General features: G+C 71.3%; 1 protein-coding gene across 2 annotated transcripts; it reads right to left on the bottom strand.

Annotated features, from left to right (window-relative positions):
• Window positions 1–7,488: 7,488 nt before the first annotated feature.
• LOC142819509 (ephrin-A3) lies at window positions 7,489–24,358 on the bottom strand. Of its 2 annotated transcripts, XM_075907230.2 has the most exons (5): window positions 24,096–24,353; window positions 9,860–10,149; window positions 9,355–9,420; window positions 9,171–9,248; window positions 7,490–8,424 (listed from the first exon to the last, which is right to left on the bottom strand). In XM_075907230.2, the coding sequence occupies exons 1-5, from the start codon at window positions 24,209–24,211 to the stop codon at window positions 8,303–8,305; spliced, it is 672 nt and encodes a 223-aa protein (XP_075763345.1). In that variant the 5' UTR covers window positions 24,212–24,353; the 3' UTR covers window positions 7,490–8,302. The 2 variants fall into 2 exon arrangements, with proteins under 2 accessions (XP_075763347.1, XP_075763345.1); XM_075907232.2 differs by lacking the exon at window positions 9,171–9,248 and having other exon boundaries at window positions 7,489–8,424; window positions 24,096–24,358.
• Window positions 24,359–25,410: the final 1,052 nt, after the last annotated feature.

The following is a 25,410-nucleotide window of genomic DNA, read 5'->3' as shown; positions in this document are numbered from 1 at the left end:
GTGCCCACATGCAGCACCCCCGCTCCTGTGTTATTAGGCAGCTCTGCCCCACACGGGTCCCACTGGGCATGAGCCTTGCTGGCATCTGTACGGAGGGCAGCCTGCCAGCCACTCAGCCAGGGGATACAGGGCTACGCCTCCAGGCCCCCCACTGTACAGCTAGCAGGGGAAACTGAGGCACGTGGTGGCACTAGGATCACACAGACACAACCCACGCATCCTGTCCCAGTGCCGTGCCCAGATTAAGACCCAGCTCTTGCCCCACGGATGCCAGGGGGAGCTTCGCCCGTGGTTTGCCCAAGCCCATGGACTGGGGTCTAGGAGGGGTGCTGCCCTGGCCCTGAAGTGGCTGCAGTTCTGTGGTGGGTGGAGGGACCCAGGCGAGAGGCCAGGTGGCCTGCTTACAAGTCCTGCCTTGTTGCGGCCCCTCCAGGCTCCTGGCCAGCTTTGTTCGAGGCCATCAAACCCACCTGGAGACCTAAGGTGCAGGGAGAGAGCTTCTGATAGGCAGGCGCCTGGCTAGCCCCCCCTTGCCTCTACCTTATCAGCCACCTCTGTCCGCCCTGGGCTTGGCTCCAGCCCCCACCCCCCCACCTGTGTTTGCTCTTTCGTTTGATGTTGTGCAATCCCAAAGGGAGGTCGCGGGGGGCCTGGGGCCGGGCCCTGGAGGGAGCCAGCCGCATGCAGGCCGGAGCCAGGTGTCCGGTCGCTGTCTGCCAGGCCTTGCCTCGACCCCCAACACCGATCCCGGCTTGTTAAGCCCGACGGAGCCCGGCTGCACCGGGGCGTTGGGAGCCGATAGCTCGGCCCCGCGGAGCCCGGCTGCACCGGGGCGTTGGGAGCCGATAGCTCGGCCCCGCGGAGCCCGGCTGCACCGGGGCGATGGGAGCCGATAGCTCGGCCCCGCGGAGCCCGGCTGCACCGGGGAGTTGGGAGCCGGTAGCTCGGCCCCGCGGAGCCCGGCTGCACCGGGGAGTTGGGAGCCGGTAGCTCGGCCCCGCGGAGCCCGGCTGCACCGGGGCGTTGGGAGCCGATAGCTCGGCCCCGCGGAGCCCGGCTGCACCGGGGCGTTGGGAGCCGGTAGCTCGGCCCCGCGGAGCCCGGCTGCACCGGGGCGTTGGGAGCCGGTAGCTCGGCCCCGCGGAGCCCGGCTGCACCGGGGAGTTGGGAGCCGGTAGCTCGGCCCCGCGGAGCCCGGCTGCACCGGGGAGTTGGGAGCCGGTAGCTCGGCCCCGCGGAGCCCGGCTGCACCGGGGCGTTGGGAGCCGATAGCTCGGCCCCGCGGAGCCCGGCTGCACCGGGGCGTTGGGAGCCGGTAGCTCGGCCCCGCGGAGCCCGGCTGCACCGGGGCGTTGGGAGCCGGTAGCTCGGCCCCGCGGAGCCCGGCTGCACCGGGGCGTTGGGAGCCGGTAGCTCGGCCCCGCGGAGCCCGGCTGCACCGGGGAGTTGGGAGCCGGTAGCTCGGCCCCGCGGAGCCCGGCTGCACCGGGGAGTTGGGAGCCGGTAGCTCGGCCCCGCGGAGCCCGGCTGCACCGGGGCGTTGGGAGCCGGTAGCTCGGCCCCGCGGAGCCCGGCTGCACCGGGGCGTTGGGAGCCGGTAGCTCGGCCCCGCGGAGCCCGGCTGCACCGGGGCGTTGGGAGCCGGTAGCTCGGCCCCGCGGAGCCCGGCTGCACCGGGGCGTTGGGAGCCGGTAGCTCGGCCCCGCGGAGCCCGGCTGCACCGGGGCGTTGGGAGCCGATAGCTCGGCCCCGCGGAGCCCGGCTGCACCGGGGAGTTGGGAGCCGGTAGCTCGGCCCCGCGGAGCCCGGCTGCACCGGGAGTTGGGAGCCGGTAGCTCGGCCCCGCGGAGCCCGGCTGCACCGGGGCGTTGGGAGCCGATAGCTCGGCCCCGCGGAGCCTGGCTGCACCGGGGCGTTGGGAGCCGATAGCTCGGCCCCGCGGAGCCTGGCTGCACCGGGGCGTTGGGAGCCGATAGCTCGGCCCCGCGGAGCCCGGCTGCACCGGGGCGTTGGGAGCTGATAGCTCGGCCGCATTTGCAAAACAACTTTCCCCTTGTTTATTACATAATGAGCCATTGATTGTGGGTAATGTTGCATGCCCGACACAGCGCGGCCGCCCGGAGCTGGCTGCAGCCATGCTGGGATTGGTCCCTGGGGCTGCTCCAGGGCTCCGTAGGCAGCCTCACCTCCGCGGCACGGCCCTGCGGAGCAGCTGCCCCGGGCTCCCTGGCTGGGCAGCGGGTCCCAACCCCTCTCCCCCACACCAGCAACCTCCCACTGCACCGTGTACCCAGGGGGAGCCCCCGGCCCGCCCGCCAGGGCACGCGCGTGGGCACTGAACGCGATAGCCACAGAGCAGCTGGGGCCAGGCCTTCCTGCCTCTGCCCCATCCGGGCCGGATCCCCCCCAGTCTTGAGCTGCAGCAAGGCCCGGCTGCATCCCCCCCACTACTCCTGCTGGCTGCTGCATCCACGGCGGGGACTTCACCACGGCCTCCTCCATCTTCCCTCTTCACGGCCAGCCCCGCATCCGCCGGCCCCTCACTTTCATTCCCTTCACAAGACGCCTGCTCCTGCCCGTCGCCTGCCGGCTTGGCTGGGGCTGCCCACTAGCCCCTCCTCAGCCCTCTAGGGTGACGGAGGGGCTAGCCCCACTGCCCAGCCAACCGGGGAAACTGAGGCACAAAGCAAGGCTGGGTCAGCATCAGGGTCACACTGAGGCCAGGCAGAGCCCGGCTGGTCCCCGGCAGCCCCCCCCACCCGATTGCGCTGGGCGACCTTCCCCCATGGCCAGCAGTAGCCTGGTGATAACAGGCTTTATGGCCGTAATTTCACTCCAAGGACTCACGCCATGCACGTGTGCAGGAGGGATTGGGGGGGGGGGGGGATGGGACTTTGGCAGGGCCCCGGGGAGGCCTTTGCCCTGCAGGGAGGGGGTGACACAGCCCCGATGGCCGTGGCGGAGGTGGGCTGGCGAGGACCAGGGCGGGAGCAGGCAGAGCAGGGGCTGACGGGCTGGGGTGCGTGACGGGCTCTGCCCCACAAGCCAGAGGCCCCAGGGCTGCCGAGGGGGGGAGTTTCCCCTCCACAAAGCAGCCAGGCCAGGCCAGGCGTGGGGCAGGGCACCCCCAGGCGGTGGGGACGACGGGGGGCAGTGCCAAGGCCGGGCAGTGCCCGCTCAGGCATGGGGCAAGGCACCCCCAGGCGGTGGGGACGAGGGGGGGCAGTGCCAAGGCCGGACAGTGCCCGCTCAGGCATGGGGCAGGGCACCCCCAGGCGGTGGGAACGAGGGGGGGCAGTGCCAAGGCCGGACAGTGCCCGCTCAGGCATGGGGCAGGGCACCCCCAGGCGGTGGGGACGAGGGGGGGCAGTGCCAAGGCCGGACAGTGCCCGCTCAGGCATGGGGCAGGGCACCCCCAGGCGGTGGGGACGAGGGGGGGCAGTGCCAAGGCCGGGCAGTGCCCGCTCAGGCATGGGGCAGGGCACCCCCAGGCGGTGGGGACGAGGGGGGGCAGTGCCAAGGCCGGGCAGTGCCCGCTCAGGCATGGGGCAGGGCACCCCCAGGCGGTGGGAACGAGGGGGGGCAGTGCCAAGGCCGGGCAGTGCCCGCTCAGGCGTGGGGCAGGGCACCCCCAGGCAGGGGGGACGAGGGGGGGCAGTGCCAAGGCCGGGCAGTGCCCGCTCAGGCGTGGGGCAGGGCACCCCCAGGCGGTGGGGACGAGGGGGGGCAGTGCCAAGGCCCCAAGGCTCAGGCGTGACTCTCCCTTCACACGCTAGGCGACGTGTGCGGGACAAAGGTGAGCGCACGAGGTGTAAACACGGCGCGTGGTGCGCCCTGTGGGCGGGGCCTGCAGCTCTCCGGCTCCGTCGCGCTCCTGGGTCGCGCCGAGGGCCGGGCTGACGTAACCGGGGCCGGGGGGGGCACGGGGGCCGGCGCAGTGCGCAGTCAGGGACCAAAGGCCAGGGCTGCAGTGAGAGCCGTGCAGGCAGGCAGGTAGCAGCGCTGGGGGCGGGTCCTGCCCTGGGCATGCGCAGCCTCCCCAACGTGCCAGAGGGTTCGCTTGTTTGGCACCCACGTGCCCTGCAGGCTGGCTGCCAGCCCGGAGCAAACAGCCCTCCTCCCCCAGGGGTTCCAGAGGCTCCAGCCCCCCAACCAGAGAGGCACCTGGGACCAGCTCCCCGGGCCCCTCGGTCCCAAGGCCTCCTGCCCCCCTGGTTTTCAGTCAAATGCCCTGGGATAAGGCCTGGTGCCAGCAGGGTGCCCGGGGCTCAGGGCCCCTCCCCGGGGTGCAGCATTAAGGGAGGTGACCCCTTGGGGGGGTCCCAGGCCCCTACAGCTTATGGCCTTTGGCCACTGAATTCCTGGGGCCCAGGGAGCCCAGCAGGGCCCTGCGGCTGCTACCTGCCCTGGAGTCCCGGGGCCCCCAGAGTGCAGAGGGCTGCCCCCTGGCTGGGGGGCGCAGGGCCAGGCCAGGGAAAGGGGCCACGTTCCAGGCGGGATGCAAAAGGGATTTTGCAAGCGGAGCTGCTGCGCCTCCCCCCAGGGCCTGTGACTCAGCCTTCCCCCCCCAAATCTCCCCCTCCCCCCCCACACACTGCAGATCACCTGGCCCCGGCCCTGTGAGAGGGTGGGACGGACAGACGGACGCCCAGCGGCAGGGAGGGGCGCGCTGGCTCCTCCTTTGTGACATGAGCCCCCCGTTACATCTGCAGCTCTCAGCCGGGCTTGTGGGCATGGGGCCAGGCACCCCCCGCCAGAACGGGCTCCTGCTGCCCGGGGCTGGCCGTGGTAGGGCTCAGCCCCGCTGGGGAGGGGTGGGTGCATCGGAGCAGCAGGGCAGTGGGAGGTGGGCGCCCCACACTCCCGGGCCCTGGCAGCCTGCCCGGCTGGCAGGAGGTGCTGGGGGGGGGTCCCAGCCTGGCCGGCCCCGAGGGCAAGAACCGGGCGCTGGGCGAGGCCGGTCCGAAAGGTGCAGAGCCGGGCAGCCCAGGGTCCACGGGCCAGGAGGCAACGGGGCCGAGGTGCCAGGGAAGGCCTGGCTCCCAGCGGCTCCCTTCACGCCACACTGCGCCCGGCTGCTGCGCCCGCCCGCACGACCCGTCTGGCAGGTTTGGTGGGTCCGCCCCTGCCCCAGACAGGCCTGGGCCGGCCCCACGGGGCAGCTGCCGGCACACTCAGCTGCATGTGGGGGGAGCTGTGGGGCAGTAGGCTCCAGTGACCCCCCCAGGGCAGCACCGGGCAGGCAGCTCCGGCTGGGGGGGGGAGGGGGGCAGAAGACCAATGGGGGAGGGGCACACTCTGCCCCATGTACCAGCTGGATCCAGCCCCTGGCCAGAGCTGCCCCACGCCTGGCTCGGGGCCGGAGCTGCCCTCTGCTGGAACCCTGATGGGGATTTACCTGGTCCCCCTCCCCAGCCTGCTGCTCTCCCGCCTGGGTCTGGGGCAGGCAGTGGGGCCCACGGTTTCTGCCTTAGGAGGGTCAGTGTCGGGCCGGACAGACCCCCAGGTGTTGCCTCCGCCCCTCAGCAGGGGGGAGGGGCAGAGCAGGCTGGTGGTAGCACAGCGGGTGGGGCTGCCCCCGGCTGAGGGGGCAGGGCAGGGGGGCTGCCGGGGCAGTTTTGTGTCAGGGCGGCAGGCTCCCGACAGAGACATTTGCAAAGTAGGGAATCAGGAGGAGCCGCCCTTAGCCCCCGGCCCCACAGGCCTAGGAATTAGGGGGTGCAGTGGGGGACTCCCAGTCTGCACCCGGGGATCCACTGTTTTAGGTCCTTGCTGTGGCCCAGAGAGGCAGTGGGGCTGCAGGGTCGGGGGGGGGGGGCAGCTTACCCCCCTCCCCAAAATAGTTTGAGCACCGCTGCCTGGCCCTGCGCAGGGGCGGGTGTCAGAGTCGTGGGGCTGGCCAAGGCAGCCAACTGGGAGCTGGAACTAGGGGCCTGCACAGGGGTCCAGCTCCGGCCTGCCCCACACAACCAGGCCCCAGCTGCATTCAAGGCTGAGCAGGGCCTGGCCCAGGCCCCCAACATCGTGCCAGCCCCACACGCACTGGGGGGGCACAGAGCAAGAGGGAGTTGGGTTGCAAACTCTAAATCCAGATCCTGCCCCCCTGGGGAAAGTGGGGAGCCCAGCCAGCCTGGCGGTGTCCTACTCCTAGGCCCCCCAGGCCAAGGGGCTGGGCGGGTGCTGGTAGGGGCAGGGGGGATGGTGCTGCCCAGAGGGTGGGGGCGTGGGTGCCCTGGAGCTCGATAGACTGGCCAGTCACCGCCCGGGGCACGTAGCCGGCTGATGGGTCGGGGATTCCTCGTGAGCCCGGGGCCAGCCCCAGCGAGGGGCGCTAGGTGCAGCAGGCAGCGTGTGGGCACCTCGGCCAGGGGCCCCGCCAGCACCAGGGTGCTGGGCACAGCGGGAGGGGTCCTGGCGCACGCGCTGGCTCCCCGCCGGGCTGAGCCCCTCTGGGATGGGGGCCTGACCCAGAGCCGCAGGTGCCAGCTCTAATCTGGGGGGCGTTCCCTCCCCGGTAGGCCTGGCAGCTCTGGGCGGGAAGGGGGAGCTGCCTGGCACCGACACGCAATCACACGCATGCTCCCCTGCGTGACCACACGTGCTCACACGCAGACAGCGGGGGGGAGGAGGCGGGGGGCTGAGACTGTCAGTGATGGAAACAGCTCCAGCCCCCTGCCCTTCCCCCGCCCCACCTCTGCACCCAGGGTCTTGTACTGGGGGTCCCCACACGCTGTGCTCCCACTAAGCCGGCTGGCCCCACCCTCCCTGGAGGGGAGGGGAGCAGAGTCAAGGCCTAGAGGGCTACTATCAGCCAGCCCCACTGGAGCTCTCCCCCCACGGGTCCGCTCCCTGCTCTGCCCCATGTCACCCCACCCTATGCCCCCCCCCACAGTGCTAGAACACCAGTCCCTGGGGCCAGCCCCACCAGCCCTGCCCCCTGTGCTATCTGCAGGCTGGGGCTCCGGCTGGAACGGGGTCTCTGCTGGGAGCCAGCCCAGCCCCTCACCCGCCTCCCCCTGGCCTGGAGACACTACCAGCCCCCCCCCCCACCCGGGCAAGGAGCAGAGCAGGTACCAGGCGGGCGAGGCACCTCCGCCTGCCAGCCAGGCCCCCGGCCCTGAGCGCAGGGCATGAATGGCCCCTTTGTGCACCGAGGAAGCGGGCGGCTCTTTGAGCGGCTGTTGGCACAGGGCGGAACCTGCTCCCAGGAACAGCCAGCGAGAGCCCCCGAGGGCAGGGGGAGCAACGCCCCCTCCCGGGCCCAGGCACACTCCAGGACAGCCGGACCTTGGGGTGCCAGGGGCAGAGCCAGCCTCAGCCCCACGCCGGTGGGAAGGGCCTGGCAGCGGGGCAGGCGAAAGCGCGCTCACAAGAGCTGTGCAGGTGGCAGGGCCCAGAGGACAGCGGGGGTCCTGCCGTGGGTCTAGGCCTGGCCGAGTCTCCTGCCGGCTGCGCCCGAGGGCACCTGGCCCGCGGCCCCTGTCCACACAGCCCTGGGGTGGTTTTTTTTAATCCTTTTATTTTTTATAGACTAAGAGCAGAATATGAAAATCACCAGCCAAAGCACTTGAAAAAAGGGCGCGTTGCGTTTTTTGTCCCCCAAAAAGTGTCTGTGCGTTTGCATAGGTTGGGTCTTCACAGAAGACGAGGAGATTCCAACACTTTCTGACTATGTACAGGCCGGTCCGGGCCGCGCTGCTGCCTATGGGCCGTGGAGAGATCTACCGCGCCAGCCGCTCTCTGGACAGGGTGTCTAGAGCGCTAGATAGGTATGTACAGCCCCCTGCCCTGCCCCCCAGCTCCTCCACCGCCCCTGGCCAAGCATCTGCAGCCCGGCCCCAGAGAACCCCCGGCCCAGCCGCCCGGAGTCGCCAGGCTGATGGGGTGGCCCCGAGGGGCTGGGGGCACCGATGCTCCGTGCATGTGCCGGGAGAGCAGGATGCGGTGCCCGTGGCGATGGCATGGGGTGCGACGGGGGCTCGCTGCCGGAGGGCAGCGCCACGGGGGATGCTCCCGGAAAGGCGGAGCCAAGTCCCCTCGGTGGCCGGTCGCTGGAGTCCTGCCGGGGCCAGATCCTGCTCTGCTTGTCCCCACACAGCAGCTCCCGGGCCAGTTTCTATCCCTCCGGCGGCCACGCTGGGGCCTGCTGCCCCCCCCTTGCGGCGGGGGGCTCAACGGCTCTCCGGCGGCAGCCCCGCGGAGAGCAGGGCCACGCGGTCCCATGCCAGGGCGGGGGGACCGGCTCCCCCCCTCGGTCTGTTCCGGTGCCGGGCGGGAGCAGCTGCTGTGCGGAGCCGCCGGGCTAGGAGGCCAAGAGCGTCATTAGGAAAAGCGCGGCCGCCACGGCCAGGGGCAAGTGTTCCCGCTTGGGGCTGGTGCCGCTGATGCTCTTCTCCAGCTTGGGGGTCTCCGGGTTAAAGTCATCTGTGGAGAGAGAGGGGCTGAGGGGGGCCGCCGGGGGCCACATTCACCACCCCTGGGACCTTGCCAGGGAGCGCAGGGGTCCAATGGGCATTTGTGCAGCTCAGAAATGCATGGAGGGGTCGGGCGCACCAGCCCTGGCCTCTCCCAGCAGGGGGCGCTGTGGGGGGGGGGAGAGCTAGCCCTGGCCTCTCCCAGCAGGGGGCGCTGTGGGGGGGGGGTCAGAGCTTGTCCTGGCCTTTCCCAGCCGGATGGCGCTGTGGGGGGGGGGGGGGGGGGGTCAGAGCTTGTCCTGGCCTTTCCCAGCAGGGGGCGCTGTGGGGGGGGGGTCAGAGCTTGTCATGGTCTTTCCCAGCAGGGGGTGCTGTAGGGGGATGGAGCTAGCCCTGGCCTCTCCTATCAGGGGGAGCTGTGCAGGGGGGCGGCTCAGAGCTAGCCCTGGCCTCTCCCAGCAGGGGGTGCTGTGGGGGGGGGTGTGGGGGGGGCTCAGAGCTAGCCCTGGCCTCTCCCAGCAGGGGGTGCTGTGGGGGGGTGGAGCTAGCCCTGGCCTCTCCCAGCAGGGGGAGCTGGGGGGGGGGGGGGCTCAGAGCTAGCCCTGGCCTCTCCCAGCAGGGGGTGCTGTGGGGGGGTGGAGCTAGCCCTGGCCTCTCCCATCAGGGGGTGCTGTGGGGGGGGGTTGGAGCTTGCCCTGGCGGCTCCCAGTGTGGGGGGGCAGGCCCCATATTGCCACGCTGGTGCCCTACACTCACCCAAGTCTTGGATCTTCACCTCGGGCCCCAGGGTGAGCTGCGGGAGGGTGGGCGCCGCCTTCTCCTCCGAGTGCGAGGCTGCAGGCAGGGGAAGGGGGAGAGAGTCCGTCAGCCCAGGGGACACCCCCCCCGGCACCCCTCCAGCCCAGCTGGACTCAGCCAGGCGGCCCTGGGCCGTACTCACTGGAGGCGCAGCACACGAACACCTTCATCCTCAGGCAGGCCCGCCGGTGGCTGTGCGTGGGGCTCGCTGCAAGAGAGCAAAGCAGCCCTGGCGTCACCCCCCCACCCCCCGGAGAGCCGGGGGCCACGCCGCAGCCGGGATGTACTGCCACCCCCGGGCCCTGCCCCACCCCCGACCCCCTGGTCTGCAGCTGCCCAGGGCTCGGCTCCCGGCCGGGGGCTCCCCTGGTGGGCACAGGGATCGGGGTTCGAGCCTGGCAGAGCCAAGCAAGGGGCACCTGCCCAGCGACTGGGGCTTCCCGGCTGCGTGTCCTGACGACCCCCCTTCCTCGGTGCAATGCCGGCTGTTCCCAGCGCTGCCCGTGGCATGCCCCCCCCCCGGTCAGCTCCCGCTTCTAGGCCCCCCAGTCAGCCCCCCCACTAGTCCCTCCCTTTGGGGCCCCCCGCCCAGGCCGTGCACCCCCCCAGCCAGCCCCGGGCCCGCCCCCCAGCCAGCCCCCACTCACAGATGTAGTAGTACTCGTGGCCGGCGTGGAACTCGTAGCCCAGCGAGAAGGCGCTGTACCGCTGGAACTTCTCCGAGAACTTGATGGGGCTGTGGGGGGCGTGGGGCCGGTTGCACTCCCAGCGCTTGAAGCCCTGGCTGGTGTTGCAGGAGCGGTAGCCCTCGGCGCTCACCATGTAGAGCACGTACTGCTCCGTGCGCCGCGCCGGCACCGAGGCGTTGTAGTGCGGGCAGTACACGTCCAGGTAGTCGTTCACGTTCACCTGCACCGTGTAACCCTCCCGGTGCAGGCTGCGGGGGGAGGGGAGAGCTGGGGTCAGGGACAGGCCGGACCCACCTGGACCCCCACCCCCTCGCGCCCGCCTGCCCCCCCACAGCTCCCGCCCTGGCCCCCCCACCCTACACCTGCAGCAGGGGCTCACACCCACTTCCCTGTGCCCAGCCCCACACGCAGACAGAGCTCGTGGGGAGCAGCCAGATTGGGGGGGGCAGGGCTGGTTCCCAGCTTTTTACAAGTCCCAGGAGCTTTACCCTCCAGCCCATTCCGCATCAGGGCCTGGAGAAGGGGGGGCTGCCCGGGGGCTGTTCCTGTGAGCCGGGTGTTTGCGCAGCCGCCAGGCAGAGGCCCCCAGCTGGGTTTTGTTTCCGCTGGTGGTGCGCAGCCACACATGCCTCGGTGCGCAGAACAAAATGTGTTCCGCACCGGGCTGGACAGACCCGAGAGGGAACAGTGCCGGCCACTAGGGGCAGTGAGGATCCTCAGTCATGGAGCAGGGACTCCGCCCTCCCCACGAGCAGCACGGGAGGCCGGTGGGAGGGGCGGATGGTGCCACCTGCCTGCCCCTCCAGACATGGGCACTGAATCATAATCAGCTGCAAAACCACCATCTGACTGAGCCCTGACTCAGAAGTGGGGCTGGGGGGCGGGAGCAAGGGGCACCGGCAGGGCTGGGGGTCTGGAGGGAGGGGCACTAGCGGGGAGGCAGGGGGCTGTGGGGTGGGAGTGAGGGGCACTAGCGGGGGGGCAGGGGGCTGTGGGGTGGGAGTGAGGGGTGGGGTGGGAGTGAGGGGCAGGGGGGGAGGGGGCTGTGGGGCAGGGGGTGTGGGGCGGGAGTGAGGGGCACTAGCGGGGGGGCAGGGGGCTGAGGGGTGGGGGGCGGGAGTGAGGGGCAGTAGAGGGGGGCAGGGGGCTGTGGGGCGGGAGTGAGGGGCACTAGCGGGGGGGCAGGGGGCTGTGGGGCGGGAGTGAGGGGCACTAGCGGGGGGGCAGGGGGCTGTGGGGCGGGAGTGAGGGGCACGGGCAGGGGGCTGTGGGGCGGGAGTGAGGGGCACCGGCAGGGCTGGGGGGGCAGGTGCCAGGGACAGGAATGGAGCTGGGCTCTAGGGGCAGGAGGTCCAGCCCGTGGCTGGGTCAGGGCACCCAGACGGCTGCAGCATGGCCCCAGGCCCCCCAGCCTTCGAGGGAGGGGCTGGCTGGCCAGGCTGTGGCTCCCAGGGCCAGCTGCCCCCCGCACGGCGCTGAGCGACGCAGCCTAACAACTGCCCAGCGGCTCCCCCGGCCCCCGCGCGAGGCTGGGGACGGGCGCCAGGAGCACCGGGCACCGTGGGAGAGCCCAGCGCCCGCTGCCCTGGACCCAGCCCCCAGCGCTGCCGGGGCTGCCAGAGACGGGGGACCCGGAAAACCTGCCCCTTGCCTGTCCCAGGCTCCCTCCTCCGGCTCCTTTCCCTCCACACACCCACAGACCTGGGCCAGAGGGGCCTGGCCTCTCCCAGCAGGGGGCGATAGTGAGGGGATGCCCCCCCCAGCTCCTTCCTCCCCCCACTGAACACCCCCTGCCTCGCCCAGTCCCCCGTGTTTCTCTCACACAGCTGGCCCCGGGGGGACGGCCAAGGGGGGCCCAATGGGAAGGGGCAGCCAGGGGAAATGGCACCTTTGAGCTCTGCGCTGAGACACGGGCCCCCCAGGCCGCCCTGCGCCCCCAGCCAGCGCCGCAGCCCCAGCTCGGGGCTCCCTCGGCCGCACAGGCCTGGAGCTGGCGCAGAGACAGGCCCCCGGCTCCGCCATGCAAAGCAGGCCGAGAAGGCAGGCCGGGTGGCCCAGCCGGGCTGGCAGGGCGTCCCCTGCGCCCCCACTCCAGGGAGGGGCGAGGAGCAGAGGGCAGCAGCCGCCCGGAGCAGGGGGAGGGGGGCTCCCGGTCCTGCCACACGCCAGGGCTCAGAGAAAGGATTTTCACCCTCTTCCAGCTAATCCCGTTACTGCCGTAATCCCGTAAAGGGTGGCCCGGCGGGAGCCTCATTTGCATCGATTACAGCGCGAGCCCCTCAGATCCACTCAGGAGCAACGCCGGGAGGGCGCTAATCCCGGACCCCGGCCTGCGCTAATCCCCCCCGCGGCCACTCACCCGCCCCGCCGGGACGGCCCCTGCTCCCAGCACCGGGCTGAGCGGGGCCTGACGGACGGACCCGCAGGCCTGGCTCCGGTTACACCACGGCCCCGGCTGGGGACACCGGTGTCGGCTGCTCGCCTCCCCCCGCCCATCCATCCTGCTGGCCTGGCCCGAGGGGCGGACACAGCCAGGGCACCGCATCGGACAGGCATCGCCCCCCCCATCGGCTCTGCGGGCTGGCACATGCCTGGCACCGCCCGGCCCAGCTGGAACAGGGGCAGATCAGACAGGACTGAGCCCACGAAGCCCAGCTCCTGGGGCACAGACCCGCCCAGCCTCCGCGCTGCCCGGGAAGGGGGGCTCCAGAGGGCGGATCACGGGGGCACCTCACCAGCCAGGCTGAGAGATGCCGGCGCGGGCCCTGGGCTCTCCCCACTCCCAGCGGCTCCCCCACGCCCTGCCCTGGCTACGCCCCTTACACCTCACCCGGCTCCGGCCCCTCCTAGTTCACAGACCCGACCAGCAGCCCACCCTGCTCCTGGGCTCTCCCATCGCCCCGCCAGCGAGCCAGGGTGCGGCCGGCCGGCGCAGACCCACAGATCCCTGCTCTGCACGTGCGAGCCGGGCGCCAGGCTGGCTGTTCAAGGTGCTGCCCAGCTGCCCACCGCGCCCCCCTCCGTTCCTGGCTGCGCTGCAAGGGGTCCCCGCGAGCCTCCCCCTCTGCTTTGCCCAGGGAGCCAGGTGCCTCCCCCGCTGGGCCAGCGCTCCCCATTCGCCAGCTCCCCTCTGCTCAGCTGGCGGCCGGCACAGCTGACATGGGGCCCTGCCGCCCATGCACCCAGCCACTCCCCTCCCTGCCCTCTGGAGTGTCCACGCTTGTCCCAGGCCTGCCCCTCTGCCCCGACCCCTGGGGACGGGATGAGCTGCCCCCGCTGCTGGGCCAGCGACGCGCCCGCAGGCCCTACCAGCTCAAGCAACGGCGCCTCCACAGGTGGCTCCCACGTGCCCCTCGGACTTCCCTGGCTGCTCCCTCCAGCACTTGTCAGCCCCGCGCTGCAGTGCCAGGGCCTGCGGCTTGGCAGCGAACATCAGCCCCCGCCTGAGCCCCGCTGGAGCCCTTCTCTGTGCCCAGGCAGGCTGCCCCAGGGAGCCTCCGAGCTGGAAACCGTGGCGGGGTGGAGCAGGCTCCCTGGGCCTGGGAGGAGGCGAAACCGGGGCTGGCAGAGCCGACGAGGGGCACACGACCGGGGTCTGTACGTCAGTGGGGGCAGGGGGCCAGGGACGTGTCCCTCCACCCCCCCCCCCCGGGACACAAGAACCAGGGTCACCAGCGACATGAGCCAGCAGCAGGTCCCATCACCCCGGAGCGACCCTGCGGGCCTCTGCCGGGGAAGGGGGGGCCAGGGCAAAGCCCTACTGGCTCAGAAAAGAATACGCCGAGTTCCCGGTGCCATGGGAACAGGGTGGGCTGGGCACAGCCCTGCCCCACGCCCCCCCACACCGCTACGGGGGGAATGCCCTTCCTGGTCATCCCCTCTGGCGGGCACCGGCCCTGGGCTCCCTGGACGGACGTGTCTGAGCAGCAGTGCCGAGGGCACGCTGCTGGCACACCCGAATCCCGGCCGGTCTGCCCCCAAACCTGGCGTGCCCTGTGCTCGCTGCTGCGGAGCCGCCTCGCCGGGAGCCCCACGGGCCAACAGACCGGAGCTGGAACGCGACATCCACGGAAAGGCACCAGCCTGGATCCCCTCCCTGCCCCTGCATCTCCTAGGGGCCCCAGGCCTGGACAGATGCAAGGGGGCAGAGGGGGGAGAGCAGCCCCCCAGCACAGGAGATGCTCGGAGAACCCAGGAGCAAACCGTGGCCTGTGGCAGCCAGATTGACGCCAGCAGCATCCTGCCAGCTCCGGGCACACGGGAGCCCCCCACAGTCGCTCCTCCTTGTCCCCCAGCTCCAATGGCCAGCAGCCCCGGGCGAGGGCACGAGGCAGGCCGCAGTCATGGGCAGGACCTGCGGGGCTTCATCTCGCCCCATAAATCCCATCTGTGGTGGGGCAGGCCCTAGTGAAGCACTCGGGGCAGGGTTCGGCCCTGGGAACGCCACACAGACCAAAGACCCCCAACCAGGCCCCTGTGCGGCCGTACAGCCCCGCCAGCCCCCACCAAGCGAGGGTCCGAGGCCAGGCCCCTGTGCGGCCGTACAGCCCCGCCAGCCCCCACCAAGCGAGGGTCCGAGGCCAGGCCCCTGTGCGGCCGTACAGCCCCGCCAGCCCCCACCAAGCGAGGGTCCGAGGCCAGGCCCCTGTGCGGCCGTACAGCCCCGCCAGCCCCCACCAAGCGAGGGTCCGAGGCCAGGCCCCTGTGCGGCCGTACAGCCCCGCCAGCCCCCACCAAGCGAGGGTCCGAGGCCAGGCCCCCGCGCGGGTCCGAAGCCAGCCCTGCCATCCCCCACCCAAACGAGGATCCAAAGCCAAGCACCCGGCCCGGCGGGAGGTGGCCAGGTAATTCCTCCGCCCGCGCCAGCGAGGTGACGCCCCACGCGGAGCCAGGGCCCTTTCATGTTCTCCTTTGATGTGGCTCCGAAGGAGAAACAGGCTCGTTATGAAGAAACAGCCCCAGGCCCTGCGCGAGCCGTGTAATTAACTCCGCGTGGGCCCCAGGGCAGCAGCGCACCAGCCCCACTGACCGGCTGGGGGCCGCATGGATCAGCCCTGGGCCGATGCCGCCCGGCTCACAGAGCCCCCGTCCCCCACACCACACAGCTTGGCTGTGGCCCCGGAGCCCAGGACGGACACGGTGGGCAGGAACAGCCTGGGCTGCCCCAGGCCAGCACCAGTAGCCCAGCCTGTCCCCTGCCAGGGAGCTGGACCCCGCCCGCAGGAGAGCACCCCTCCCCCAGGGGCCCATTAGAGCCAGCTCCTGATAAACAGCCTCCTTAATGAGCCATCCCCAGCCCTGCAGGGAGGCCATGGTCACTGGGGGGAGGGGCTATTCCCAGCGGCCAGGGGCCTGCAGCTGAGGCTGTCGCAAGAGGGGCAGCCAGGGGTGGGGGGATGGGGCCCAAGTGGCCCCCCACAGCATGCCCCTCCCCAGGGACAAGGCTCAGGCAGGGCTGGGGAGTCTGCTGGGGCTCAATGGGGCAGCAAGAGTGAGAGCATGAACTAGGGCCTCCCCCCTGTGCCCCACAGCGCCCCCTGCTGGGAGAGCTGAGGTAGCCAGGATCTCCCCCACAGCCAGCTCCCTGTCCCAGGCCCCACAGCGCCCCCTGCTGGGAGTTCTCACAGCCATAGCCCCCTGCTGGGAGAGCTGGGGTAGCCTGGATCTCCTCCACAGCGCCCCCTGCTGGGCGTTCTCACAGCCAGAGCCCCCTGCTGGGAGAGCTGGGGTAGCCTGGATCTCCTCCACAGCGCCCCCTGCTGGGCGTTCTCACAGCCAGAGCCCCCTGCTGGGAGAGCTGGGGTAGCCTGGATCTCCCCCACAGCCAGCTCCCTGTCCCAGACCCCACGGCGCCCCCTGCTGGGAGCTCTCCTCACAGCCACCACCCTGCCTCCTTTCCCACAGCGCCCCCTGCTGGGAGTGGCTGGGGTTTCCCCCACAGCCAGCACCCTGCTAGGATCCCCACAGCGCCCCCTGCTGGGTGAGCTGGGGTAGCCAGGAGCTCCCCCACAACCAGGGCTCCCGGCCCGTGCTCTAGGTCACTGTTCTGCCCCTGAGTGGCTCACACTAATTTGCTGCTGGGAGCTCTTGCCACACCCCGGCCGGCACCTTGCCCGGCAAGCTAAAGAGCCAACCAGCAGGCCACATTCAGCGATGGATCCTGATGCGCAGAAGCTGCTGCTGCCCCATCCCATCAGCCCCAGCCGGGCTCCGCGCCCAGCAGCCGCCTCCAGACCCGACGTCGCCCTTGGAATCACAGATCCCAATGGGGGACTCTCCCAGGCCATCTCCCTGGCCCTCCCGGGGCAAAGGGGGTCCCAATCCCAGAAGGCAGCCTCCACAGGCTCCCTTTTCAGCCCCCTCTTGCACAGGACCCCCAGCTGAGGGCGGGCAGCCCCAGATGCTGCACAAACCACAGCTGCCCTCCTGTCCCCAGTCCACGGGCGCCCTTGGCCAAGAGTTTCTGGGACTCGGCCCGGCCCGGCGGGCTCTGGCCGCTCCGGTGCCCGAAGGGTTAAGCACAGAGCGGAATGGGCTGCATCACTTCTGCACGACTGCGTTTCTAGAGCAGAGCTCTGCAAGGCAGTGGCACCGGCCGGGCGGAGCTGGGCGGATGGATGCCCCCGGTGGACCCTCCCTGGGCAGGGCACCCACTGCCCAGCACCATCGGGACCCTGGCACCTGGCGGCTGCTCTGCCCCCGGCTGCTGCGATAAATCCCAGCTCGCGGCCACATGCCGGCTAACACGACGCCACCGAGCGGGTGGTGCAGTGCAGCACGGCCAGCAGCTGGGCCGCACAGTGCCAGCCCCGTGCACCCGGCAGGCCCTGCGCTGGCTACGCACCAAGCCACGGAGCTGTGGCACAGCGGTGCAGGGAGAGAGGCCAGGAGACCCCGGGCACCCACTTGCTGCACGGCCCAGCTCAGGCCCCTCGGACCCTCCCCAGCCAGGCAGCCCCTCTGTCCTGCTCTGGGAGCCGGGCCCTTGTGGTCTGCAGAGAAGTGCCACTAATTTACCTCCCCTTTTGGCCACGGCACGGGGCAGCCAGACGCAAAGGGCCGGATGAAGCCAGCCACACAACCAGCACTGGGAAACCAGGCCCAGACCAGCACCAGCAGCCCCCCCAACACCATCTCCAGCCACCCCCCCGGGGGCAGGCCAAGCCACACACGTATGGTGCTCCAGACACCCTCCGCGTGCAACACGCCTTGTCACCGCAGCGTCGTGCACAGACACGGCTCCCCCGTGAGCACACGGACACGCTCTGCACATCACACGCACCATGCACCAATACGCACCGTACAATCTCACTGCCAACGGCCACGTGCACCGCAGGCCGGGGCACCAGGCTCTCCCCCATCTCCTGCCGACCCCACCCCAGGCTGCCCCGGCGGCGGAGGGCAAGGCTGGTTGTGAAGAGAGCAGGTCGGCCCACACGCGCGGTGGCCAGGCCCAGCTCCCCGCGCCTCCGCAGCCCCACAATCCTTTTAATCTCTGGTAAAGCCCAAACCTTCCCGGCTCCGCTAACAAGATCAATGAGCTTTTTAATTGGGTTTTAATTAAACGATCAATCCACAGGCAGCGACTCAATTACCAGCCCGGACAGGAACAAGTAGCTGCAGCCCTGACACCGTGTGCGACCCGCCCCAGGCCCAAGGCCCCCGGCACCGTGTGCCCCCTCAAAACCTGCCCCATAGTCGTCGTCCCCTGGCAGCATGTGCCCATCACAGCCTGCCCTATGCCCAGTGCTCCCTGGTATTGCCCACCCAGGGCAAGCATGCCCCTCGCAGGCATGACCCCAGCCCCTCCCCACCCACCCCAAGCAGAGGCTGCCCCCAAGCCAGGGGTCGTTAGCCTGTAACCTGCCCCGCACCCACCAACCAGCAGCGCCCCCGCACCAGGCCCTGCACACACGCCGTGACACACTGGGCACTTTCGGTGAACACCTTCACCCCAGGGCACCCGCCTCTCGCGCCGCGTGGCACCAGCGCGCCCACTCCCGCCCGCCGGCCGGGCCGCAGCGGAGCAGCCACGGGCAGGGAGCACTCGGGCTGAGGCAGGAAGGGGCATGAGCGTACGGCGGCTCAGAGCTGCCTACCCAGCCCAGCACGGTCCGGTCCCTGCCAGCTGGGGAGGGAGGAACCTGGCTCCACGCCGGAGCTGCCCTGAGTCAGGGACGGAGCCACACCCACCGCGCGGAGGATCCCAGGGATCGGCTGCGCCTGCCAGGCCGGGCCTCATAATTACAGGCTGGAAAGTGGAAAATATCACCCTTCCCACCCCGGGCTGCACAGCCAGCGCCCCAGCGCCCCTCCCCCGCGGGAGCGCACCTCACAGCCAGCACCCCAGCACCCCTCCCCCGCGGGAGCGCACCTCACAGCCAGCGCCCCAGCACCCCTCCCCCGCGGGAGCGCACCTCACAGCCAGCACCCCAGTACCCCCAGCCAGCGCCCCAGCGCCCCTCCCCCGCGGGAGTGCACCTCACAGCCAGCACCCCAGCGCCCCACCCCCGCGGGAGCGCACCTCACAGCCAGCACCCCAGCGCCCCTCCCCCGCGGGAGCGCACCTCACAGCCAGCACCCCAGCGCCCCTCCCCCGCGGGAGCGCACCTCACAGCCAGCACCCCAGTACCCCCAGCCAGCGCCCCACAGCCCCTCCCCCGCGGGAGAGCACCTCACAGCCAGGCCCCCTAGCCAGCGCCCCACAGCTCCTCCCCCGCGGGAGCGCACCTCACAGCCAGCGCCCCAGTACCCCCAACCAGCGCCCTCCAGCCCCACCGCCCACACCCCAGAGCCCCTCCCCCACCACCCCACCCAGCTCCCCACAGTGCCCCCAATCGGAAAGGCCAACCCTGGTAACCAGCAGCCCCCCCCACAGCCGCCCCCACGGACCTGGGCCAGGAGCACAGGCGGGGGGCCCGTGACCCTGGGTACGATGCAAAGCACTTCCTCCGGCGCCCCTCACTCCAGCACGGAGCACCCTGGGGTGACAGAGCGGCTGGCGCAGGGCCAGGCGAGCAGCCCCTGGTGCTGGCTTGGGGGCAGTGTCCCTGGAAGCCGGCGCGTGGGCAGCCGCCTAGGAGAGCCCAATGCCACTTGGCTGAGCGCACGGCGCCCACCGCTGCGGTTTTAGTTTCTGCTGGGGGTGCACGTGCCCACACGCCTCGGGGCGCAGAACAAAATGTATTCCACACACGGGGCAGAAAGCCCGCCCGGGGATGGAGGAGATTAGAGGGACCCTGGGGCCTGGAAAGTGGGTGGGAGCCAGCGGCCAAACCCAACCCGCAGGGGGCTCTGCCGGAGGCTCTGGAGCTCCATCGGCCCACGAGCCTCCCAAGCCGGGGACAGCGCCCTGGCTCCGACCCACTGCTCTGACCCACGGGCCCCATTGCTTAGGCAGCCCTGTGCCCCGGGGCCATGCTGCCGCCCCGCGCGTCCCAGGCTGCCGGAGGGGTAGCTAAGGCAGCCCCAGCCCCCGCCCCACCTGGAGAGCTCCCGCTTGCTCCTGCTGCCATCGGCGCAGCACCTGCCAGAGAAAAGCTGCCTCCAGCCCCATCAGAGGGCTGCACCCGAAGCCAGAGCCCTCCCCTGCCCTGGTCACCTGATTCCTGGATCCCCTGGGTCACTGGGCTCCATCCCTCCCCCTCAGTGTCCCCGCAGCACAGCCCCAGTCCCCAGGTCTACCCCCCCCCCCGCACACGGAGCATCATGCAGATGGGGGGGGCTTCTACAGGGGCAGGAGACGGACAGACCAAGGGGTCCACACAGCCGGGGGGGGGGGGAGCCCCAGGGACCTGGCCACCCAGGAAGATGGGGACAATCCCAGGGTGCACCGGGCCTCCCCCAAGGCGGTTTTTTGGGGTGAGCTCAATCCCCCTCCCATACAGCTCCCCAGGGGGTGAAATGCTGAAAATACTGGGGGGAGGGGCTGCAGACAGGCTGCCCCAGTCCTGCCCATGGGATGGCTGCAGCCCTAGCAGGCTGGCGGAGACCACCAGCCTAGCCCCGGGCCCCGGACCCCCAGAGGGCCCCCTCCCCGCACAGCAGCCGCTGCAGGACTGCCGCCCGGGCCCCACTGCAGGGCGGAGCAGGGCCGGCAGAGCCCCCCGAGCGTGGGGCCGGCCAGGGCGCGCCCCAGTGACTGCCGGGAGGTTGTTGTCCTGGGGCGAGGGACCCAGGCAGCGGCTGGCTGACCCAGACCCGCCCATGGGTGGGGGAAGCCCCTCGGCTGAGCACGTGCCATGCACTTCTACCCTGGGCAGCCCCCCAGCCTGCACCCCCTGCCCCCCCCGGGCCCATCCCCTTCTCAGAACCCCGTAGGCCCGCCCCCGACAGCCACCTTTGCCCCATTCCACGGCCTACGCCAGCGCCACACCCCCCGGCCGCCCACACACCTGCCAGCGCCAGAGCCAGGCGCCCTGTGGCGGGGGAGAGGCCGACAGACGGGCCCAGCGGCCCGGGACGCTCCACAGAAACCGGGGCCTGAGAACAGCCCAGACCCGGGAAGGGCTGGTGCAGCGAGCAGGGGGCCAACGGGTGGCCGCTCAGGGCCGCGAGGTGCCGACACGCAGGCAGGGAGAGGCAGGTCGGGCACAGGGCCCGCTCCCGAGTCGCGTCCCGGAGCCGGGAGGGCTTGGACCCCCCCCCCACACACACACCCCGCCAGGCTTCCATGGCCCTGTCGCCTCTGGGGGTCCCTTCCAGCCCCACACGTCTAGAGCACCAGCAAGAGACACACCCACCCTCAGGTGCCAGAGCCCCCCATCCCATCAGAGCCCAGCCCCTGGGAACCTCCCCCCCGGCTCAGCCCCCCTTAGCACTGGGTTTCTGCCCCCCCCCGGAGAGATGCCCTGGCCTGCGGGGGGGGGGGCAGGGGAGGCTGCCACAAAGCAACCTTTGCCCGCAGCCGGCCCAGGCTCGCCACAGACGGGCTGGTCGGGCCGGGCAGGCAGCCCGGCTCGGTCCTGGCTTGCGCCGGCTCCGGGAGCTCACCCCTGCGGCTCTGCAATTGAAGCGCAGGAGCCAGGCTGCCCGCACGCCCGGCTCCTCGTACATTCAGCTGCAGAGCCGCAGCGGGGAGGCTCCCGGACCCGGCTCCTTCCCTTCTGCACTAACCGGGTAGCCAAGAGAAACCCCATCCCCTGCGGGGTGAGCGAAGGACCCGCCCCCTCGCTCATCCCCCTCCTGGCTCTGCCCACTGCCCCGGAGCCTGCACCTGCCTAGGCAGAGCCAGGCCTGGCCGCTCAGAGCGGCACCGGTCCCCCCCAGGGAGCCAACTCCATCCCCCCGGACGGGTTCACCCCCCGCACAGGCAGCAGGGCAGGGACCCCGGCTCACAAGGACCAAGCTGGTGTGACAGGGGAGGGGGCAGCCCCACAGCCAGGCTTGTTCTGTGCCCCACACCAGCCACAGGCCTCTGCCCAGGGAGACAAGCCAAGCCCCCTGCTCAGGCCCCATTACGGGGTCCCCAGCCTTGGGGTGCTCTGGGGGCAACAACTCCCCCTCTCCCTTTGGGGCTCTGAGGCTGGAGCCTCGAGCGGGGCAGAGGGGAGGCCAAGGAGCAGCCCCCCTGCTCCCCCCAGCCCTGGCCAGAGCGCAGAGCGCTGATCCCGCCTTGGCCACCCCTGGGCCCGGATCCAGCCGGGCATGCGGAGGAGGGGCAAGCATGGGCGGGCACGGGCAGGACCCGAAAGGGAGAGGGGGCGGGGCACTGCATGCTGGAGCCAGAAACCTCTTGTGCCCGTGTGGAGGTAGACACCAGCTGGGGGGTCAGGGGGCGTAACCCCCCCAAGGGGGACACACAAGCACGCCAGGCGCCTTGGGGTGCTGCATCTAGGGAGTCGGGACCCAGCGGGCCCCCTCAGCAATCCGGGTGGGCGGGTTAAAATGCCGCCAGTTGCAGCCGGCACAGGCCCCCGGAAGGAGGCGCTTGCAGCCCCCCAAGGAGCCGATCCCGCTGGGGGGGCCAGGATTTGCCCAGGGAGCCGAATTCCCCCCCAGCCTCTCTCTCACATTGCTGCTTTGCCGCACGGTTCTAACCGAGTCCGCCCTGCCGCACTGCCTGGCCATAAATATCAGCGCTTCACCCGCCCAGGAACGGGGCTGCCGCAGCCCCCCCGCCCGGCGCCGGCTCCTGTCGCGCCCCGCGCGGGGCCCTGTGGGGTGCAGGTGTTGCAAGGGAGGGGCTGGCCGCCCCACTGTGCGATTCCTCCCCCCCGGGGGCTCGGAGGGGCAGCGCGGCGACCCCGGGGAGGCATTTCATCCCGGCACGGCCAGCCCGGGCGGCTCGCAGCCCATGGGCACCGTCGCACGCAGGAGGCACCAGCACGAGCCTGTCACCACCGCTCACAAGGGCGTGACAAGGGAACTCCCAGGGACACAGACGGACGGACACTGGGAAATCCAGCCCCGGCTGCCTGGAGCCCCGGCTGCAGCCCCGGGGCTGGGTCGCTGGGGCCTGGCTCAGGGAGGGGCCAGCGGGAAGGCGCCCGTGCCGGGGCGAGCCAGCCCCTTCGCCATTGTGCTGCGCCTGGGCTCTGCACGTCTCTCACACGCGCAATTTATGGGGCCTGCGCTTCCGCCTCGCGACACAATCTGAATGGGAAGGGAAGGCGCTCCCGCCTCGGACAAAGGGACACGCAGCGCGGGGGAGGGCCAGACGCGGGGGGGTCGCCCCCCAGAACCGGCTGGCACCGGGCCCCTCTCCCGTGCGGGCGTGATTCCCCCAGGAAAGGGAACCGGGGTGGCTGGGGCTGCCTTTGCCTGGCCAGGCTTGGGGTCACCCCTGAATCGCCCCTCCAGCCCGCACCTCCAGCAAAGAGCACTGGGCACCACCCCCCACTCGGCCGCTGGCTTTGCCCCCTCAGCCTGCCCCCTGCTCTGAGCGAGGGGGTGTTAAGGGAGCGAGGGGGGGGTGTTGATGGGCTCCTGGCCACGGATCGGCTGGACTCCTGCAGCTCCGCTCACACCGGCGCCGACCTCGCCAGCCATCCTCAGAGCCGCACTTCACAAATCCAACGGTGACACCTGCAGCTGCTGCAGCCGCCTGGCCCCAGCCCCAGCCCCACGGAGCCGCAGCCGGGCAACGGGGCAGCTGAGCCCCGGGAGTCCAGAGCCGAAGGGAGCGGCCCTGGGCAGGGCAGCAACCTCAGCCCAGCCCAGCCCCATCGGCTGGCATCCGCGAGGCCGTACGTTTCCAGCCGTCGCCCCAATGGCCTCGCCCACGCGGCCAGCCCCATCACCAGCCCCATCAGGGCCAGGACCCCTCCGGCGCCTGCCCCTTGGACACCCCAGCTCCTGCCGCCAACCTCCCAAGCCGCCTGCAGCCAGTGGGTGTCGCCCCCAGCGCCTGCCCCAGACAGACAGGGAGTGAGACGCCGTCTGTGCGCACGGGGCGGGGGGGCAGACGGATGGACACACGGGTGCACTGGATCCCCCCAGGCTGGCGTGGGCTGGCGCTGGCTGTGCATGTGGCTTTGACTCACCCAGCCCAGCTTCCTGGGGCATGTTCAGACAGGGGCCGTGCCCACTGCCTAGGGCTCGGGGGCAGCGGGCTCCGGGCTCCCCCGGTCCAGGTCCAGCGCCGTGGGAGCCAGGGGGCGGCAAGGGCAGCGCCCCAGGGGAGCGGCTAGTGGGTGCTGCCCCCAGGCCAGACAGCGCCCAGGCGACACCTCTGTGGATGGATGCTCGGGGCTCTGACACCGGCTCCCAGACACCTCCCCCGACCAGCAGAACACGCAGCGGCTCGGCCTGCGGGGGGCGCCCCAGACCAGCCCTGCCAATGGGCAGAGCGCGGCGGCCCGGCGGGGGGGGGGGGCGCCATGCCAGGGGGTGGACTGTATCCTGGGGGGGGCGCCGTACCCGTCCGGGGGGGGGATGCTGCGCACAGCCAGGACCGTGCCCGGGCGCTGCACGGCGGCCGCCCCTCCGCGCAAAGCCTCCGGCGGGGAGGGGACGCGCCCCCCGTCCTGACCTGCCCCCGGCCCCTTCATGGAAGTGGGGGGCCAGCGCGAACAGCCACGGGAGGCGAGGAGGCCGCCCGAGCCCCCCCGAATCTTTGACCCCCCCACTGCCAGCTCCACGGGGGGGCCTGGAGACCCCGGCACGCGCAGCCCCGGCTCCCCGATGCCACCCGCCCCCCGCGAGCCGCGCCCCCCCCGGCTCCCCCCCCGGCTCCCGGCCCCCCGGCGCTCACTGCGGGTTGGAGCTGTTCCAGTGCACCGCGTGCCGGTTGCAGCCGCTGCCCGCCGGGCCCTGGCTGAGCAGCAGCAGCTGGAGCAGCGGCAGGAGCGCGGCCGGCCGAGCAGCCATCCTGCCCCGCAGCGTCCTCCGCGCAGCCCGGCGCGCCCCGATGCACCGAACCGAGCCGGAGCCGCCAGCTCCCGAGCCCAGCGCCAAGCTCCGCCCCGGCGCGCTCCCGCGGCGCGCTCCCAGCCCGGCGCGCGCCCGCCCCTCGCCGGGGGGCCCGCGTGCTCCGCCCTGCGCCCGCAGCAGGGGCCGGTGTCGGTGCTGCCTTAGCCAGGTGGCCCCCTCCCGCTCCGCCCGTGGGCCCCTGGGAACCCGGCTCTGCCCCCGGGGCAAACACCTGGGGGCCAGGTGCCGGGCATGCGGCCAAGGCACCCGGGCTGCTCCCAGCCCCTGGCACTGCCAGTCAAGGCTGGGTCCGTGGGGATGGGCGCTGGGCGCCGCACCAGCCATCCGCCCCGGAGACATGGAAGCCACACAGCCCGGAGACCCCGAGAGCAGCTGGTGGCCTGGGCACAGGCCTGGAAACCAGCCCCCCTCCCCATACCCTGCTTCATGCGAATCATGCCCACGTCCCCTGCCTCAGTTTCCCCGTCGGTAAAACAGCGGGGTTGCTGGCTGGCGGCGTGTCACAGGGACGCTCTGGGTTGCTGCTATTATTTACGGCTTTCTCCACCTCCCGCTGCGTCTCCGACTGGCGCTCTCCCCTCTGGGACCAGAGAGAGACATTTGTATTCAGGCATCCCCGGCCGGGTTTGTGCCTGGTTCCACAGCCGCTTCGTTTGTGACACTTGATTCTTAATCATCTGTCCTGCTGCTGCTCCCAGGCTCCCTGTGCTGGGCACAGCCCATGCAGGGAGCCAGCCCCTGCCCCCCAGAGCTCCCCATCTCCCCAGACACTGACAGCCTGCAGGGCAGGAGGAGGGTGGTTCGGAGGGGGAACTGCCCAGAATCCCGTGCCCAGTCCCTGGCACAGGGTCAAACAGCAAGGCCCTGGCACAGCAAATCCCAGCTTCAAAAATTAAAATCTAGGCGCAAAGGCCTTTGCTGCTGCTGCTGGAACCCTGTGGCCGTGGGCAGCTCGGTCCCCACAAGCCAGGCCGGAAAACCAGTCCCTGAAACTCAAAAAGAAACTTCGCCCCTGTCCCAGCCAGTTACGGCCCCGCAGGCGGCCTGGCCCCGAGCCAGCGCTGGGTTGGCACCGCCAAGGTACAGGCCCGGGGCGGGGGGAGCCACAGAGGGGCTGGCAGCTGAGGAGGCCAATG

This window comes from Pelodiscus sinensis, chromosome 22 (genome assembly GCF_052426305.1).
Source record: "Pelodiscus sinensis isolate ZL-2025 chromosome 22, ASM5242630v1, whole genome shotgun sequence".
NCBI lineage: Eukaryota > Metazoa > Chordata > Testudines > Trionychidae > Pelodiscus > Pelodiscus sinensis.
Note: the sequence above shows the minus strand (reverse complement) of the source record. Positions and strands in the feature narration are given on the sequence as shown.

Coding starts and splice junctions, on each gene's coding strand:
- LOC142819509 (XM_075907230.2), bottom strand. CDS start 24,211: ATGGCTGCTCGGCCGGCCGCGCTCCTGCCGCTGCTCCAGCTGCTGCTG. Junction 9,421..9,859: donor CCACGAGTACTACTACATCT/GTGAGTGGGGGC, acceptor GCTCTCTTGCAG/CGAGCCCCACGCACAGCCAC. Junction 8,425..9,170: donor GGTGAAGATCCAAGACTTGG/GTGAGTGTAGGG, acceptor CTCTCTCCACAG/ATGACTTTAACCCGGAGACC.